Source organism: Lepidothrix coronata, unplaced genomic scaffold (genome assembly GCF_001604755.1).
Source record: "Lepidothrix coronata isolate B3197 unplaced genomic scaffold, Lepidothrix_coronata-1.0 Scaffold12, whole genome shotgun sequence".
In the NCBI taxonomy this organism is placed as follows: Eukaryota; Metazoa; Chordata; class Aves; order Passeriformes; family Pipridae; genus Lepidothrix; species Lepidothrix coronata.
Genome location: NW_016690192.1, coordinates 7,490,373 through 7,508,379, shown reverse-complemented (window position 1 = coordinate 7,508,379; position 18,007 = coordinate 7,490,373). Strand labels below are relative to the sequence as shown.

Here is an 18,007-nt window from a genome sequence, read left to right as displayed (position 1 = left end):
TGCTTGAGAGTGCTGACATATTCCATCCCACTTCCCCAAACAATGATGGTGTAAATGCAGAATTAATTTAGCTACTTTCTATGTACTCAATTAATCTGAATTATGGATGGCAGCTGAGAGCAGTAGCTGATCCCCTGGGAGCCATTTGCTCCTGGAGATGGATAATGTTCCTACTGGCACTCGAGTGCATCCTACTCTTCTCTCACACAGAACAGACTCAAACCACCACAGACAGGACCCCCACAAGGCCTGAATGGTGCTTTAACTGACTGATAGACCCACAGATTTTCTATAAACCCCCATATTTTAAATTTCTAAGTTTCCCAGAGGGATCTGTGTGTGTCAGGATAACTGTGAAACAGATTTACGATGTGGTAAAGTATTTGGAATCATTTACCACAAAGCAGCTTTTACCTCACTGTGGAAGTGAGGTAAGAAAAGGAGTATGTTTCAACAGCTCACTGTTACGGTGGGAAAAACGTAATTTTGGATTCAAATGAAAATGGTCTGTCAATAGGAACATTTCAGAGGCAGAAGAATGATTGGTTTGGAAAATAAAACTGTATGAAATACTGGCATAGAGTTCTGAACCACAAGGGAATAAACATTACAGGGAGTAGGTTCTAACATGACTTGAACAGAAAATGTCCAAATGTATGACTGGGATGTCATATGTTAATAAAGAATTCCAACAGAAAAGATAAATTGATGATGGAAAGTAGCAATAAAGCCCTGGGTGAGTTGTAGTTGAAAGAAATTGTATTTAGAGCTGGCCTAATTAGGCAGTTGGTTTCTCCTAGAACTCACACCATGGTTTAAGGGGAAGGTCTGAGACAGACATGGCCAAAAGCCAAGTCCCAGCAAATCCTCAGAAAAAACTAGTCAGGGAAAATTAACTGGAAGAGTTGGATGAGAGAGACAAATCCTAGACACGGATTTCAGCAGAGTTTGCCATGACTGTGAGTTTTAATATTAAACAGCAGAACTCCTGGCTGCTGTGGAGAGTGAGAGCACTGGAATGCAGATATTTTCCTCACTGATCCAGAGCTTTCATCAGAGAGGAAATCTGTATTCCCTGTCAGTACTATTCCTGTGGGTTTAATGATACATCAAAAGCAGCCTGACCCCGAAGAGAGAATTCTCAAAGTTCAAAATTCTCAATGGAAAAAGTTATTGAACAATTCCAATTACCAAATCTATCTTAACATATGTTTGGCTGAGAGTTCAGTTTTAACTCTGAAAGATAAAAAGTGAAATCTGTGTATAATCTATGCTGCTATAAATGCTGCAGTGTTGGTGGTTACTGCCTGTTGAGAATTTAAATTAACCTGCAAATTTCTCCCTTAAAGGTCTGGTGGAACTGCTAAAAATGTACATGTTGAAACCTCCCCATGAACTATTGCAACCCATGGCTGGAGGGACTCACTTGAAGTTCTTAGAAGGTTCCAGCAACGAGTTTTTAGCTCCTGTGTGGGCATCTATACAAATCCCATCTCATCCCACCCACTGCCATGGGCAGGGACACCTTCCACTAGCCCAGGTTGCTCCAAGCCCTGTCCAACCTGGCCTTGGATATATTTTAGTGTCAAACTCTTCCTCATGCTCTGCTGCCTCCTCACCTTCTAAAGAACTAGGACAATCATTCAAAGTCTCCCAACACTCTGTGTTAATTCTGGTTTTGTGACAATACACCTGTCACAGTAGGAATCTGAATAGGAATAGGTTTCTGGATATTTAGAACACAAAAATAATTAAATTCAAGACCTGTATACTGGACCCTGTCCATAATATGTTAATACCAGAATAAACCAAACAGAACATACTTTAACTTTCCCTGGGTTTTCCTCCTCTTCCTTTTTGTCTTCAAACTCAAATGCCACAGTCATGCGCTGCTGCCTCTGCTCCTCCCACAGAGTGGGGTTAAAACTGTCACTGTCCGACTGGAAATCTGCAGAGAAAGGGCAAAGAGACAGGAACCAGCAGTTGGTGCACCCCAAGGATGGAAAGGGTCTAAAAAGGCTTTTCTTCGTTGATCACACAATCTTGGGTTATTGTTTGAAAACTTGAGGGGGGCAATGACAGTGGGAACTGAGAAACCACGGCAGAGTTGTTATAAAAACTGTGGTGAGTGATGGGAAGAGACAGGGTTTGGGGCACACCTGGAGCACAGGGGGAGTATGAAAACTCTAATTTAATGTTGCTTTGTAAGGAGCCAAACCCTGAATTTAGCCAGGCTGGGACCCCTGAACTCCCCTCCCTGTGGGTGGACACCCCCAGCTGCCAGATGGGGCCAGTCTCTGGCCAACAGAGCCCACAATTCCTTCCTATGCACACTCAGATCCAGACCCAAACTGCTTTTACAAAGCCACTCTGGAAATGAAAGTGCTCTAGAAAATATAAATCTGAAGGCCTGAGAATGACAGATTCCTCTGTGTGTGCCAAAATAGGGATGTCTGTGTGTCCCATGGGCTTGGCGTGAGGAGACACACACAGAGCCATGTCGGAACCCTCTCTCTGGATTTCCTCCTCTCTCTGAATCTCCTCCTCCCTCTGGATTTCCTCCAGCCTCTAAACAAACCCCATTCCTGCCTTGCTGGTGTTTTACCTTCATCACTGCGGGGCTGCTGGGGGAACATGTAGTTGGTCAGCACTCGCTGCTTGGTTTCAGGATGTGCCTCCGTCTGCAGCGGGATGAGAGCCTTGGACTGGAGAGGAAAACCAGAGCAGTTACCTCAGAGTGTGAGCTGAGATGGGATTCGGTTTCTGATAAATAGGGAATACAAGAACATCTACAATTCTGTGTGAAAAGAAACTCCCTGTGGACTAAAACAAGTGCTAAGCTGGTGGCAATACCTCCCCTCCCATTCCTCCCTTCTGCAACTCCTGCAATTCCCACCAGGATGGGCAAAACATCAGGCATACTGCGAGTGCTCTGGGCTGAGGAAGGAAAAAAGTCGGAGCACAGACCTGTCACTGCATGGTTAATCCGCAGCAGAACTCAATGTCTCCAGTTACAGGAGTCAGAGAAAAATTCCCAGTTGGGAAAAATATTGAAAAGAAAAATCAAGAATTTCCAAGAAGATTTAAATGGACTGTTAAATAGCTATTAATCAGAGTACTGTTACTTTTAAATTTAAAATATTATTTAAATCTCCTCAGATGATTTTGTATATTTTTTTTTTAACATTTTATGTAAAACACCCCCACTAGGGCTGTGATCTAGTTTAAGCCAGAGCTAACGAGGAGTTAATTAATGATGGAGGAGTAAATTCAGAGTAGTTGCCTGTTCTGAGAGTAAACCTGCTGCAAGATACTGGAAAACTTACATGGAGCCACTCTGAATGTTCAGATGTTATGCTTCACTTTAATTGATGAGATTTTATTATTGATTTATTCTAATGTAACACCGAGTGACTGTCATAGTCCACAGAATGGAAACTAATCCATCCTACACCAAAGAAAAGCCAAATGCTGGAAAACCTTGCATATTTAAAAGGAAGTGGCTGTTCTGTGCCTGGGCTGCGCAGCCATGGAATGTTAATTTTTTAAAATGGAAATTAGAGCGAAAAAAACCAAGAATCCCAATTTAACACATTAAAATTTAATCATCATTTTCTATTACCCCTCCCTTCAGCTTTCCCATTTTTGGCTCAGTTATAAAAGCAAATGTACATTTAAGACTTATTTTAGTGCTCAGCTGCTGGTTGAACTGTTGCATTTCTCAGAGTTCATGTTACATAATTTGCTTTAAAATAGAACCCCAAAGAATCTCTAGTTAAAACCAAAGCCCTCAGACAAAGAAAGGCACACTCAGATTTAAAAGAAACATAAATGAGTTTTCTCCAAACCAAGACTCAGAGTTCTTGCGCATCTTTGACATGTTTAGACGGCCCCTGAGTACAATGAAAATTAAAATATGCAGAAAGGGAAGAATAGACAGGAAAAGGGAAAAGGAAGACAAAAATAGAGGTGTAGATGGAGCAAATGATGGGACAAACCATTAACAAGGTTGGTAGCAAAGCCTTATATACTGAATTTATTTTTAATAACTATTCTCTTGCTACTTTCGCCCTTCATTTACTACTTTTGTAAGGACAGAGAAGCTTATCCAGGTGAAATAAATCCTGCAAAGGTGCTTTTTCCAAGTTACTAAAGGACAGCCAGCAGGATCTACACCTTGATATGAAAGTATAAAGCTGGGCTGGAGAAATTTTGATACAACCATGGATTAAATGACAGGTTTCATTTACAGCCCTTCCAATGACCCCTTAAATAAGGAAAATATAAATACTGAAAGGCGTTACCTGGTTGTCAGAAAGCCACAAAGCTGCAAGTTCTTTGAGCTTAGTAAAAGTGAAGGGTAAATTCTTCAGTCTGTAAATGATAATATTGGAACAACATGAATCCTTCATTTCCACAATAGTTTGTTTAAAGATTTGTCTGCAAGATGTTTGTCTTGATCATACTGAAATGGCTGTAATTTCATAGCTTTTTTTCTCGTTTTTTACTAAAACACAATATTTTATTAAGGGCATTCCATGTTAAGAGAGATATATGGAATCTAAAATGCTGGCACCACACCCTAAGGTACTGAGGAGTTACTGATATTTTGCCTTGGCAAAATGTAGCCAAAATTACACTTATAACACAGAAAACAGAAAAATCTTCGTCCCAGGAAGACTTATAGGAAAGATCTCAGTGTAGTTCCCAGAACTCCTTTTATTGGACATTGGAGTTTTGTAACTGAATCGCTCTGAGATCACGGAAAATTCATTTTTGTTGAAATGTCAGACAAAGGATTAAAATAATATAAATATTCATAGTGAACCTAAATGACAAAATTAAACGAAGCAGCAAAAAATTAGCATTTTAATTAGACATTTAAACATATTTCCTAAAAGTGATCTGCATATGGGAATGGGAAATGATGACACAATGTTTGCAGAGAATTCATTCATGTTTTTCCCACTAACTCATCCTGAACGTGAATTTTTACTCCTCAGTCATCATGTAGTCCCAGACTGGTTTTGGTTGGGAGGGACCTTAAAAATGAGCCAGTTTCACCCCCTGCCATGGGCAGGGACACCTTCCACTATCCCAGACTGCTCCAAGCCCCATCCAACCTGGCCTTGGACACCTCCAGGGATGGGGCAGCCGCAGCTTCTCTGGGCAACCTGTGCTAGGGTCCCACCACCCTCACAGGGAAGGATTCCTTCCCAATATCCCATCTAAACCTGCTCTGTACCAACACATGGCCTGTCCCAGCCGTGGACTGATGTTCTCTCAGCTTTTGTCCAGAGTTTAAGGAGCTGGAGGACAGTGGTAAGGGATGTATTGACCAAAGGACCTTCGACAAAGACTAAACCTAAATGTGATTTGGCAAAAAGAAAAGAGGAGAGCCCTTTTCTGAGAGTTAGACAACCCCACTCTGGGGAAACAAAGGCTCTCACAGACATATTGGCTCCAAGCTCAGTAAAACCAGGTAAGCCATTTCCAGGTGCTGCATCAGTGGGAAAACCCTCTGTCCCTGTACCAGCAACATTCCTACAGCCTCCTTCACACAAAAAATCTGTATTTCTGGGAGATGAGCCCCTCACAAGCATTTGTACCATTGTCTCCATGCAGCAAAGCTTTGGAATTGTCTCCCTTATGGAATTTGGATGTCTTTTTGCCACAAGCTCATTCCCATTAACACTGGGGCTTTTTTGGACTGCAGCGTGTCCGTAAGGTATTGGAATTGTTTTAATAAGGATGTATTAGACTAGAAATCAGTTTTCTCTAAAAGTGAAATATAAAAATGAATGTTTGCACACGCAGTTAAAACTCCAGTTAAATGCCTCTGGAGATCAGAGCAGCTTTCCATGTGTGCACACATTTAAACCCGGAATTAACGGCACAGGAGAAAGTAAGGAGAGCCTGACCTACCTGAAACTTAGTTTTCATTGCTGTCTTATCATAAAACAAATGGATTATTTAATCTGAGGAGCTTTTCTAACTTGTGTGGGTGAGTTCTGAGCCCAGGACAGAAGCAGTGCACACACAGAAAGGGGAAGGTTCTTTCAGCTCTTTCAAGAACAATCTAGAACTAAAAGAAAGGTTACTTACCAGTAACCGATGTCTTTGAGAAGTGTAGCCCAAATGTACATTCTAACAATTCTACCTCTCAATCACAGGGCTCAGACCTGGAAGGACTCTGAGGAGAGAGGAGAAGCAGATGGAAGACAGGTGTGTATGTGGACTACACATGGTGAGAACACCGGTTACTGGTAAGTCACACAGCTCTTTTCTCTGCATGAATCCCACGTGTACCCTGAGCCTCCCAGGGGCTCAGCACTGCTGGAGCTTTCACACCAGCAGCACCTGCACAGCCATTTCATCAAACTTCTCGGTTCTCCTGGACTAGAGTGTGCCTGGCAAAGGCAAGGATGGATCCCAAGGAGTCTGGAGTCAAACCTGTCCCGACCGACCACAGAGTGTGAAGCCATCTCAGCTGGCCAGCTGTACTCCAGCCCTCCTGAGACTCCACCTCAGCAATCAGGGTCCAACCCATCATGGCCTATCAGAGCCAACCGAATCCTGCACTTTCCAGAGCCTGTGGGAGGTTGGAAAGGTTTGGACCTGTAAAGATAAAAGGATAGAGGACTCCCAGCTATGGAGATGAGAAGTTCAGATATCACTGGCGTGGGAAAGGAAAGCTGGAGCCTATTTCTCTGGTGAAAGGGGAATTCTAACATGGATATTTGAAGGAAGTCCTGAAACTAAAACAGCTTCTGGTCAGTTAAGATAAGCAAGGTCCATCTTACAGTGCTGAGGAGAAGACACAGAGCAGAGTGAAAGTCTGTAGTAGCTGACACCATAGAACCAAACACTGACCCTCCTGCATGCAAAATGTGTCACCTCGCAGAAGTGTGAGGTTCCCGTTAGCCAGGGGGGCAAAGAGGTCTGTGTCAGGTTTGCCTCCTCCCTCAAAGACATCCAATCAGGATTTTAGACCAGATCTAAAATGTTCCTGACTATCACACCCAGACAAGCTCCAGGGAACATAAGGGAGGGAAAGCTCCTCTATCCATGGCTCCATGTGTGCATGGCCATTCCAGGAGCAGACTGCAGATCTTTCATGCACTCTGGCAAGGGAAGTGCAAAGCCACCAACATCCCTGTATCTACATCCCTCAAGGCAGACTATACCTCCCTGCCATGAGGAACATGGCCAGAACGAACATTTTTGGTGGCAAAAGGGCATCTCAATAAACATGTGAGTAGTCCAACTCCCACCAGAGTCACTGGGATAAGGGCAATGATGTCAGAGGTTAATGGATACACAAGTGCCCCATTTACAGTCACCATTGTAGGCACCAAAGGTGAAATTTGGCATATGGCAAAGGACAAGGAGATTTCCCCGAGGTATCACTCCCTGGGATGAACCTGCAGTGGGCAGATCACCAGTGGAAGACGCTGTTCCCTCTGTAAAACTCCAGCTCCGTGGTGATGGATCCATCATATGAACTGACAGTCACAGGGACAGTCTGTTCCCTTGGCAAGGAAATAATGTGCCAGGATGCATGAGCAACTGGACACTGTCAGGATGGACATGGAATCCCTCTGGTGTCAGGAGAGAAAGTCACAAAGGGCTGACCAGCAAATTCTGATGGAATATGTACAATCCATCCTTGTTTGTTATAAAGCACAGGGAGTGACAGCTGCTCCTCAAAAGCTTTGTGCATTAGCAGTGCTTGGGTAAAGGATCCCTCTTAGAGGGGCCCAGGGTTCAGCAGGCCCCATAACAAGTTGAGAGGGAAGCGGCTGATGCACATCCCAGTATCCAGGAGCCCATCACAACAGGGTGAAGCTCAGGAGGCTCCAGAATCACCCATCTGCCCTGCTTCTGTGTGTCTCTGTCTCTTCTTCCAATAGCTTGAAGGGGTACCCAGGAAAAGAGCTGGTGTGCTCTACCTCCTGTGAGATCTGGAGAAGAGTAGAGGGGCAAAACTGCTGTGGGAACATGGGAAGGCTCCCAGCAGGAAGCAGAGCCCAGACACCCTTCTCTTAAGCAGGTACATGTGGACTCATTCAAAGAAAGAACAGACATTGCCTGAATGTTAATGAAAATGGGATGAGAGAAAAGTAAAAAAAAAAATAAAATCATTAAAAGCTCCAGCATTAAGAAGGAATCTGAACTTTGTCCAAGCTCTTTGGTGCCAAAATGTGAAAACGTTTTAGTTTCATTGCAGTGGGAAGTTCCATGGCACGAGAATTATCACAACATCTCAGCAGAGCAACACTGAACCTCAGCCAGAGCTGACAGCAAGGAAGGAGGAAAGATTTACTGCCCAAACCACTCCAGAAAAGTACATGAGACAATTCAACCAGTTTTAAAGAAAATTCAGCTGAGTTTAAAGGTTGAATGTCTGGGGGGGGGAGTCAGCTCCCATCTCTCCCAGTCCAGACTCCACTCTCCTAGTGGTTCCACAATGCTCACAGCTCACTGCACAGCTTTCCAGGAGGACTGGAGAAAAGAGCTTACCACCACCACACACCCCTGAAGGGGAGTGGGAAGGATAGTAGCTGCCACATCCCACCCCAAGGAACATCCCATCCCATGTCATCCCATCCCATCCCATCGCATCCCATCCCATCCCATCTCAAGGAACATCCCATCACTGGGATGCTGGTCCCATAATTACCTTCCTTCCCAGTGGAAATCCCAATCCTGTCCTAGCTGGGCAGCTGAGGAAAAGGAACTGGGGCAGGATAGCTGTTTTGGTGGGATCCAGCTGCTGGGTCAGCCTAGCTGGGAAGCCCTGTCTGCTCCCACTCCTTCCCAGCCATGAGCTGCCCTTCCCTGTCTCACCTCAGCACTCACAGTCCCTCACCACACTGAAGTGATGGGACTGAAAACAGCAGCTGACCTGACTGAAAAGTCACTGGGGAAAAAAATGGGAAACAAAATCCAAGTAAACCCCATTGGTTTCCTGTCCCTCACCTCAGACTCACGGCACAATCACAGGTTGGAAAAGGGGCAGTGACCCAGCTGAGAGCGGTTTCATGTGCCAGGGAAGGCACCTGTACCCTGAACTCCCAAGTGCCCAGAATTAGGGTTGTCCTCCTGCCTCCCCACTCCTTTGCCCACCTATGTCCCCTCCCAGGTGCCACCACAGCTGCTGGGCAGGAACCAGACACAGAAAGGTTCATCTGAAAATTCCCTGTATTTGACACGGGCTGCGTTCACCTGCATCACTTATGGATCCAGGATGACAGACATCTGGACAAAACCTCAGCAGGACAGGACAGGGCACATGGATGCAGGGACAGGAAGGAAAGCCAGCCTGCCTTTGTGGCAGGAATGGCAGCTGGAGTGGTTTGGAAGTGTTGTTTCAGACTCTGTCTGTACAGATAAAGGCACAAACACACACTGCCGCCACCAATATGCTGATGGGGGGCACGCCTGTCCCTGGGAAAACATTGCAGTCTGGAACCCAAAATCAAGAGACCCACCATTTGATCATAGAGTTATAGATTCATGGAATTGTTTAAGTTGGAAAAGCCCTCTGAGACCATCAAGTCCAACCATTCCCCAGCATTGCCAAGGCCACTGCTAACTCATGTCCCCAAGTGCCACACCCATACAGCTTTTAATCTCTCCAAGGATGGGGACTCCACCACTGCCAGGGCCAGACAAGCTCCTCCGTGAGGAATTTTCCCTAATATCCAACCTAAACCTCCCCTGGTGCCACCTGAAGGCATTTCCTGATTCTGGGATTTGTACAGTCACAACACAAACTAGACTCAAATTTAACTTTCCATTCTGGTCCAGCCCTGATGGATTTTATGACACACAATTGCAATGCAGAAAAGAATCAACTGAATTAAACAAGTAATTTTAAACAAATATATTAAAGGGGTTCTACATTACTTCATTTTATGGTTTATATTTTCTGCTCAGCTGTAATCTCAACAATGAAACTGCTGACAGCAAATCTGACACAGGGGTGGGAAGCCCTTCTCCTTATTTTTACTGAGTGTGGAGGGTAATTACTGGAGAGAAAATGGAATTTACTCCCCATACGTGGCACTATCCAGCAAACCTGGATTTCTGTGCTTGTGCTGAAAATTACCATATTCTTGGCACACCCACGTGGATAAAGCTCAAGGCAGGCAGTCTTTGGCAGCACAGGTATCAAGAAAGGCTCAGTTTAAGCATTTTGTTTCTCATCTAAGCAGAGTCATGTGCATAAGAATACAAGAATCTGGGGGTTTTGACAAAAAAACTCTACTGAAGGGAATGAAAAATATTCCTTGAATTTCAGTGGAGGCAGGATAACAAACTCCTGTGCTTGCACTTCATGGTTCCCTATAGATCAGCTTTTTCCTCATTAAATATTACAAACCTATATAAGCCAAATATCACATTTTTGCATGGAAACAGTAGGACATAAAAGAAGCAAATGGTTTTTAACCTATTAAAACACACCAAGACCCAGATCTTGGCCCCACTCAACTTCTTCTTTGGTATCAGTGGAACTAAGATCAAACCATAAAGATTAGAAAAAAAAAAATCAAGATTCTTGCCTTATATTTTAAATAAAGTAAATAATAACCACGTTATTTTTAATATCATTCTAAATACATTTTTATAAAATATATTTTATATAAACGTATTTTTAGAAAATATCTAAAAAAAACAGTTTAAATTTTTTTTTTAATAAATGCTTAAATTGGTTAAGGAAATGATGTGAACTGTACCTGTTATCGCTCAAGTTTAACACTCTCAACTTCTGCATCTGCCCAATTTCATCGGGAAGAAATTCCAGTTTGTTGGAGCGCAGAGACATCACCGTAACGTTTTTACAGCTTCCAATCTGCGGAATGAAAAAGCCAAAGGTGATGGAATCCTGCCTCTGGCAACATTTATTATCACTCACTTTTCATGGCAGGAGGTGGCTGAATTGGGTTTTTGCTGAATTTAATCAGAAAGTAACACCCTCAGGGTTCCTGGGGTTACTCTCTCTGCTCTTCACAAGGATATTCCAAATTTAACAGGAATTTATTAATTTACTGCTCAGTTTTTCTACTGAGCACATAAGAAAGGTTTGGTCTCCCACATCATTCCACAAACAATTGCTTTAACAGATAATTTGTCTGGGCAAGGATAAAATCTTGGGCTCCCACAAAACATTTCAATCTGTAATTCCAAAGCCTCTCACCTCTCTGGGCAGCTCCGGGAGGAAATTCTCATCCACAGCCAAGGTCCTCAGGTTGTGGAGGTACCCGATGGTGGAGGGCAGGGACTCCAATTCATTGCAGCTGCAGTCAAATTCTTCTAACAAAGACAAACTGGAATTGTAAATACACTCGTTAGCAGCTGTGCAAGGGGTGGAGAACCACAGTTAACAACCTAAAATCTCTGGGAGTTCTAAAGCTTCACACAACTACAGACACAGCCCTGGGAGGAAATTTTAGAGCAGATTTCCTCCACAGACCAGGTTGCTCCAAGCTCCATCCAACCAGGTCTCTGACACTTCCAGGGATGGGGCAGCCACAGCTTCTCTGGGCAATCTGTGCCAGGGCCTCACCACCCTCACAGGGAAGAATTTCTCCCCATTAATCCCATCTAACCCTCCCCTCTGGCAGTGGAAAGCCATTCTGCCCTGTTCTACCACTCCATGCCCTTGCAAAAGCTGGGAATACAAGTTTACTTTGTCATTTGCAGCATCTGGTACAGACAGATGTGGCACAGACTGGACACAAAACACTCCTCTAACAGAACACACTGCACCCCCCTTTCGTGACTTCCCTCCTGGCACCTTCCCACCCACACAGGGCATTCCCCAGGTCCTGCAGAGAACATCTCCAGCCTTTGGCTCTAATTTAGTAACTTAATCAGTAGGAATCACTGATTTTGTGTGGAATGTTTTATTACAATGGGTCTACTGTGCAGGGCCACACTCTGAATGCCACCACAGGCTTGTCCTTTGAACAAGAGTTCCAAAAACGAGGGTGGTGGGTCCCCACCAGCACCAGAGTTGAAATGCTCTGCGTCTCATGGAGAAATTGGTCCCTGGAGGGAGCATTCCCTCCTCTACTTTGTTAATCCCTGTGTGACAGTAACAGGCTCTGTGGTAGGCACTGCCACCAGTATTTAGGAGAAAGAGACTCAGTAGAAAACTATCCAAAGGGATGAGTCAGAGAAAGCCAAGTTCATTTTGATGTGGGAGACACTGTCCTTGTTAGAGAGGGAGCACTTCATTGAAAAAGCACAACCAGTCGCTCTCAAATAACATATAATATCAGATGATCAGCCTCTGCTCTGCATTCCCACCTTAGAGCAGCAGTTGTGTCTTTAAAAATATAATTAAGGTTCCAAGACAAACAATACCAAACAGATATTAGGTTAAAAAACAGGGGCTCCTTCAATTTGAGCAATTCGGCAAAAAAGAAGTTTTAGAAGGTTTTAGAAACTGACCTCCAAAACTGTTAAAGCTAAACATTAGATCAACCTTTTTGCAGCATCCAGTAGAGCTTTGAGCCTTATGAGCTTTCACTGCTCATCAGAATGTACTGCAACACGATGATTTGAGTAGCAAAGATTTGTCCTTTAGTGATTCACATCACCACCTTTTAATGCTCTCCATGAATATTCCATAAATCTGGAGACATTATAAAAACTACAGAAGGGTGAGCCAACCTGGCCTGTCAGTGGTTGCAGCTGAAATAGTTCAGAAATTTGGCTTATTTTTCCCAAATGGCACAACAGCTAAGTTATTATTGAAATAGCCAGGTTGGACGGGGCTTGGAGCAACCTGGGCTAGTGGAAGGTGTCCCTGCCCATGGCAGGGGGTGGGACAGGATGAGCTTTAAGGTCCCTCCAACCCAAACCAGTCTGGGATTCTACGAACTGGTTGCTATAGAGCGTGTAGCACAGTTGGCCTCCTGATGTCCAACCTGAACTTCCCCTGGCACAGTTTTGTCTCTGCTGCATCAACACCAGTGCCCTGGGGAGGATGCAAAGTCTGGTGCCACACCTGGGGAAGGCAGCCATGGACAAGGAACTCTGATTTTTTTTCCCAAATATCAGTTTATATAGAATTTCAGAAGCAAAATATGTAGAGGAAGAGGCACCCTACAAAAACACCAATATTAAAGATATGTTCTGCCAGAAGGAATGTGCAGTGGGAACCTATACGAAGAATCCCTTGATTCCATCCTTAGGAACACAGTGGCATCACCCCAAATTTGACAATAAATGGCAGATTTTGGTGAGCAAAGAGCTCCAGGCCCTCATCAGGATAAGCCAGGGATCTGTGTCCTAGCTGACCCCACGAGAGCTAAAGGGAACCATTAGTGCTTCTCACAATCAATTAACGACAGGATCCTACCCCAGCTGCAGGAAATACTTCGATCCTGCCCCATCCCCATGAAATTTTCATGGCTGTTCCATTGGGACCACTGGAATATTTTAAGAAATCTCCACATAAACAAGGGTTGCAGCGTCTCCTTCTCACACCAGCCTCAGGCTGTTGCCATGGGAACAGACGTATTTCCCCCAAATACTCCTATTTCTTCTACTTTTTCTGCTCTAATCATCTAAATTGGGAGTGATTCACACAGAAAAGTAGCCTTTTTCTTGGAAAATATAATATATTTTGCCTTTTTATCCCTCACACCAGTATAAACCCACAGAAGTAATAGTGGTACTCCAAATTTCAATGTTTTAAACTGGGTGTTAGGAGGCATTTTAAAATTATTTGCAAATTTATTTATAAAATTTGAATTATTTTATAATTCAGGATATCTTTGTCTTATTTGATATTTAAAACAAAAACAGAAGGAAAAAAAGCAGAAGAGAAAACACATTTTACTTAACGTTGAAAATCACATTAATCTCATACGCACTTTCCAATGGCATTGGGCAGAATTGTGAGCTGGTTGTCATCTACTTTCAGAGTTGTCAGCCTCTTCAACAGCCCTAGAGAGCAGGTGGGGAAAAAGTAGTAGAAAAATATTTGACATTAATATTTTCTATAATCTCCCATGTGCTAAAACCCTAACGATTTCTAACACTGAATAACTCAGGTCTGGATTTTAGAGAATATCTGGGTATAGGACACGTTCTTTTAATCAAAATAAAGTCCTGATCAAATGTTAAGCTGAATTGCAAGAGAAATATTAAGTGCATTTCTGTGGCCTTGAAAAATAATGTAAAAATAGATAATAATATAAATATTAATAAAACAATAATATCTTTATAAAAATATAAAGCAATAAAAATAATACTATCTTACCTATGCAGGAAGAGTAGTTTTCTAATTATCTGTTAATGTCTTAATAGATAAATTTCTTTATTAATGATTTTTCTTTATTAATTAATCAAATGCCAGTCCTGTTTAACAGTTCAAAGGGAAGTTGAAAAGAAAATATGAGGGATCAACACTGAAATGAGAGATCCAGATGTGCCTACAAGCACTTGGCTTCCAGAATTTCTATATATCCTAAAAAAATCTGAAGTTCAGTGCATGAAACATAGTCAAAAAAGATAATTAATAGTTTGAACTATTTCCTTTTTACTGCTGTAACTCAGAGCAGCAATTTCCCCCCATCACTCTCATACTTTGAAATTTAGATCACTTGTAGCCTTCTTCACTTATTTTCCTTAAAAGAGCAAACTAGAAAAATCAGTACTTTCTAGCCAGGGATTTTTGTTCCTGACTTTACCAAATGGTCTTTAGGGACTGTCCACACACAGATGTTTGTGCCTCCTTTAGGATTTAATGTCAGTTCTTGGGCCACGATTATAAAGTCTTATAATTACCAAAAAGTACATATAAATTAAATTTTCAGGTGGAAAAGTTTAGAGGAATCCCTGAGCTTTTCTCACCAATGGAATCTGGCAGCTGCTGCAGCATGTTGGATGACAACAGGAGATCCTCAAGCCCTTCACATCCCGAGATGTCCAAATCCACAGTTTCTATCCTGTTTTTGGACACATCCAGGTACACGAGCTGTTTTAACTTCCCTATAGACTTAATAGCACGTGAGAAAGAGTTACTTGGACAGACACACACCAGTTGCTAAGTTAATTAGAGACAAACAAGAGTGATACAGGTTCTGTTCAATTATCTCAGCACCTTTACAAGGCAGGACCAAGGTGGTCTCAGCCTCCCCTTCAGGAGCTGCACCAAACACCCCAAACCAATTAGTGTGCTCCAGATTCATTAAATCTGATGCATATTTGAGTTCCTGACCATACAGTTGTATTATTTCTCCATCTGGACACAGATCCAAGGGATATTCACTCAAAATTTTCATCTGATGGAAGCTCCACCAAGGAAGTGAAGCTTGTCCATGTTGAACATTTAGACATTATCGCTTAACTTTTATTGCTAATTAATGTGCTCCAGATTCATGAAATCTGCTGAAAAACTGAGTTTCTGGTGATATAGTTGTATTATTTCTCCATTTGGACATGGATTGAAGGGATATTCACTCAAAACTCCCATCTCATTTGCAGCCCCACCAAAGAGATGAAGATTTTCTGTGTTGAATATTTAGACATTATCATGTAACTTTTATTTCTGGATTATAATTAATGACTGTGCAGAAGGACTGTGCCCCCATGCAAGAAAATGCTCCTTTACTGTCAGGTAAATAGGTCACTACATAACACAATAATTCAATTACAAAGAATAAATGTCCATACCCCAGGAAGCACTTGCAAAGAATTATTGTCCATCCACAGTTCCTTTAGATTCTGAATTTGTTCAAGAACCTCAGGCTGAGAAAAAAATATATAATTATGGACAGTTACATATAGCAGTGGTTTTTCAGTTAAATATAAATCAATTTTTGGTGTAAAAAAAAAGATTCCCTCTTCACTTTCCTTTGTTTTTTATAACCCACATCAGCCTTTCAGATATTTAATGACAGGAACAGCTCACTTATTTAATTTAACCACTGGTGCTCTTTTGCAAAACTCGTAAAATACAAGAATGCTTTGGAAAAGAACTGAATCCAAAGGAGAACTTGTTAGGAGAGTTGATGTCTGCAGTTGTCACACTCAGGAGTCACAGTCATGGTGTGCCTTAAAATCGCAATATTAAATTTAATCTGTTTTACTCTTTTCAAAACTATGAGATCTTAATGAGAGAAGCTGAAATAGGCAATTCCCCAGATCATTTCTGACTCCTTAGATCTGGGAAAACCAGGAATTATCAGGTCCCAAATACTCCCAGCTTTCAGCCTAAGCAGCGTTTTCCTTTCTGATGAAACACTTTCCACAGCAAACCAGGACTTCCAACTTGCTTTCCTTTATCAAGGTGTAGAGATATTTTTAAGACCAGAAACTGGTACTAAACATTCCATTTGGTCCTGACTAAACCAGGTTCAAGCATTTTAAAGGCCTGTGGTACAACTGCCCTGGAATTATCCCAACACAGCCAGAACAAATACCTCTGCCCAGCACCACTAGACCTTAAGAGAGATCTCCAATTATCTCATGTGGTCTGAGTGTTTTGCAGTGTTGTCATTCCCAAGAGAAATGTGATTTTTCACTTTTCCAGGCAGGAGAAGTGCCTGATGCCTCATCAGGTAACAATAAACCTGCTCAGCAGCAGAGCTCAATCGCTCAGTTTTCCACATAGCCACACGATGTGTTTCCATTAAAAAACTATTAGTTAACAATTTAAAGATTATTTATTTTGCCTCTGCTAATTCTATTAAAATTCTGTTGTCCTTCTATGATTAAATCCATTTCTCATTTCCAGGCTAAATTGATTAATGGTTATTTTATACTATTTGTTCCTGTGCTGATTAATGTTTCTTTATTCCTCCAGAGTGTTCACTGACTCAGGTCATTATGGATAATCATAATTTTCCCTCTCAACTTTAATTTGCTTTTAAACTCCTCTCATTAACAGACACCTTTCTCAGAGGGAACAGCCTATTCCTGTGCTGGACATAGCACAGTTTGAGGTGAAATTCCTTGAGCATGGATTATAATTTACCATTATTATGGAATTTATGGTGTATCCTGGATTATGGCACTTTATGGTTCACCAGGACCCAGATGAGACATTTTGATATTAAAAACTTATTTGTCTCTGTTAGAAATGCTTCAGTTGATGTCTTTTTGAAGAACATTTTCATTTTCCACATAGATTGCCACAATTGGAATAGAGGAGAGTGGGAATAGGAATAGGAATGAATTGGAAGGGTCTTAATAAAATCAGTTGGAATGACCATCCATTCCTGACCAATTCAGTCTGACCAAAACTTTAATAATGGAATTCCCCAAATGCCCCTTAATCCCTGCCAGGCTTGGGGCATCAACCCCCTCTCTCCAGGAATCCTGTTTCAGGCTCTGACCACCCTCTTGGTACAGAAATGCTTCCCAGGATCAAGTCTGAATTAAAGACTGACATTAATCTTCAATTAAAAACATATTACATTTTATCCTCTTACATTTTCCTTTTCTCCCTACCTTCTCCTGTTTCCTTTCCAGCTGTCATTGCTGCTCATCATCTGCCTGGTGCCAGTTTTTGACCCTTCAAATGTCAAAAAAAGGGTCTAAAATCCCCTCAGATGTCAAACCTATGTCCCATTCCTTGGGATTTACAGCTCCCAGAGCCCCAGGACATGAGTTGCCTCTTCCCTCCCTTGATTACATGAAGTCACCTGGATACAGCTGCTCTTTAGGAAGTGACAGTTTCTATTCCAGGAACCCCATGATTTGTGTCATCTTGTTTCCAGCAAAATGAATGAACAGAATTACTTCAGTTTTGAAGTTAACCCTGTGCCTGTGGCTCCAGTTTGCCTGCACAGGTTCTTCCAGGGCAAAACAGTCCCAGGATGTCAAAGAAATTAACCTCTCCCACACCATCACAGCTCCAGGGAACATTTTTCTCTCAAAAAAAGGAAATTTCTATTGAAACCCAAATCAGATTTTCAGAATCCATGAAAACAGGGCCTTTTTATCCTTTTGTTCACAGGTTTGATTTAAATTAGTACCACTT

The 18,007-nt window shown here is 42.3% G+C and overlaps 1 protein-coding gene across 8 annotated transcripts in view; it reads right to left on the bottom strand.

Moving 5' to 3' along the window:
* LRRC7 (leucine rich repeat containing 7) overlaps window positions 1-18,007 on the bottom strand; it is a 208,364-nt gene that overhangs the window by 27,360 nt on the left and 162,997 nt on the right. For all 8 annotated transcript variants that reach the window (XR_001873261.1, XM_017805638.1, XM_017805636.1 and 5 more), the window contains 8 exons: window positions 15,697-15,771; window positions 14,875-15,019; window positions 13,893-13,965; window positions 11,204-11,333; window positions 10,743-10,858; window positions 4,305-4,374; window positions 2,606-2,705; window positions 1,824-1,948 (listed from right to left, as the gene is read on the bottom strand). Coding sequence is in view for 7 of the 8 variants with exons in the window: in XM_017805638.1 (XP_017661127.1) it covers window positions 1,824-1,948; window positions 2,606-2,705; window positions 4,305-4,374; window positions 10,743-10,858; window positions 11,204-11,333; window positions 13,893-13,965; window positions 14,875-15,019; window positions 15,697-15,771 (834 nt within the window). In the remaining variant the exon portion in view is untranslated. The remainder of the gene's footprint in view (window positions 1-1,823; window positions 1,949-2,605; window positions 2,706-4,304; window positions 4,375-10,742; window positions 10,859-11,203; window positions 11,334-13,892; window positions 13,966-14,874; window positions 15,020-15,696; window positions 15,772-18,007) is intronic.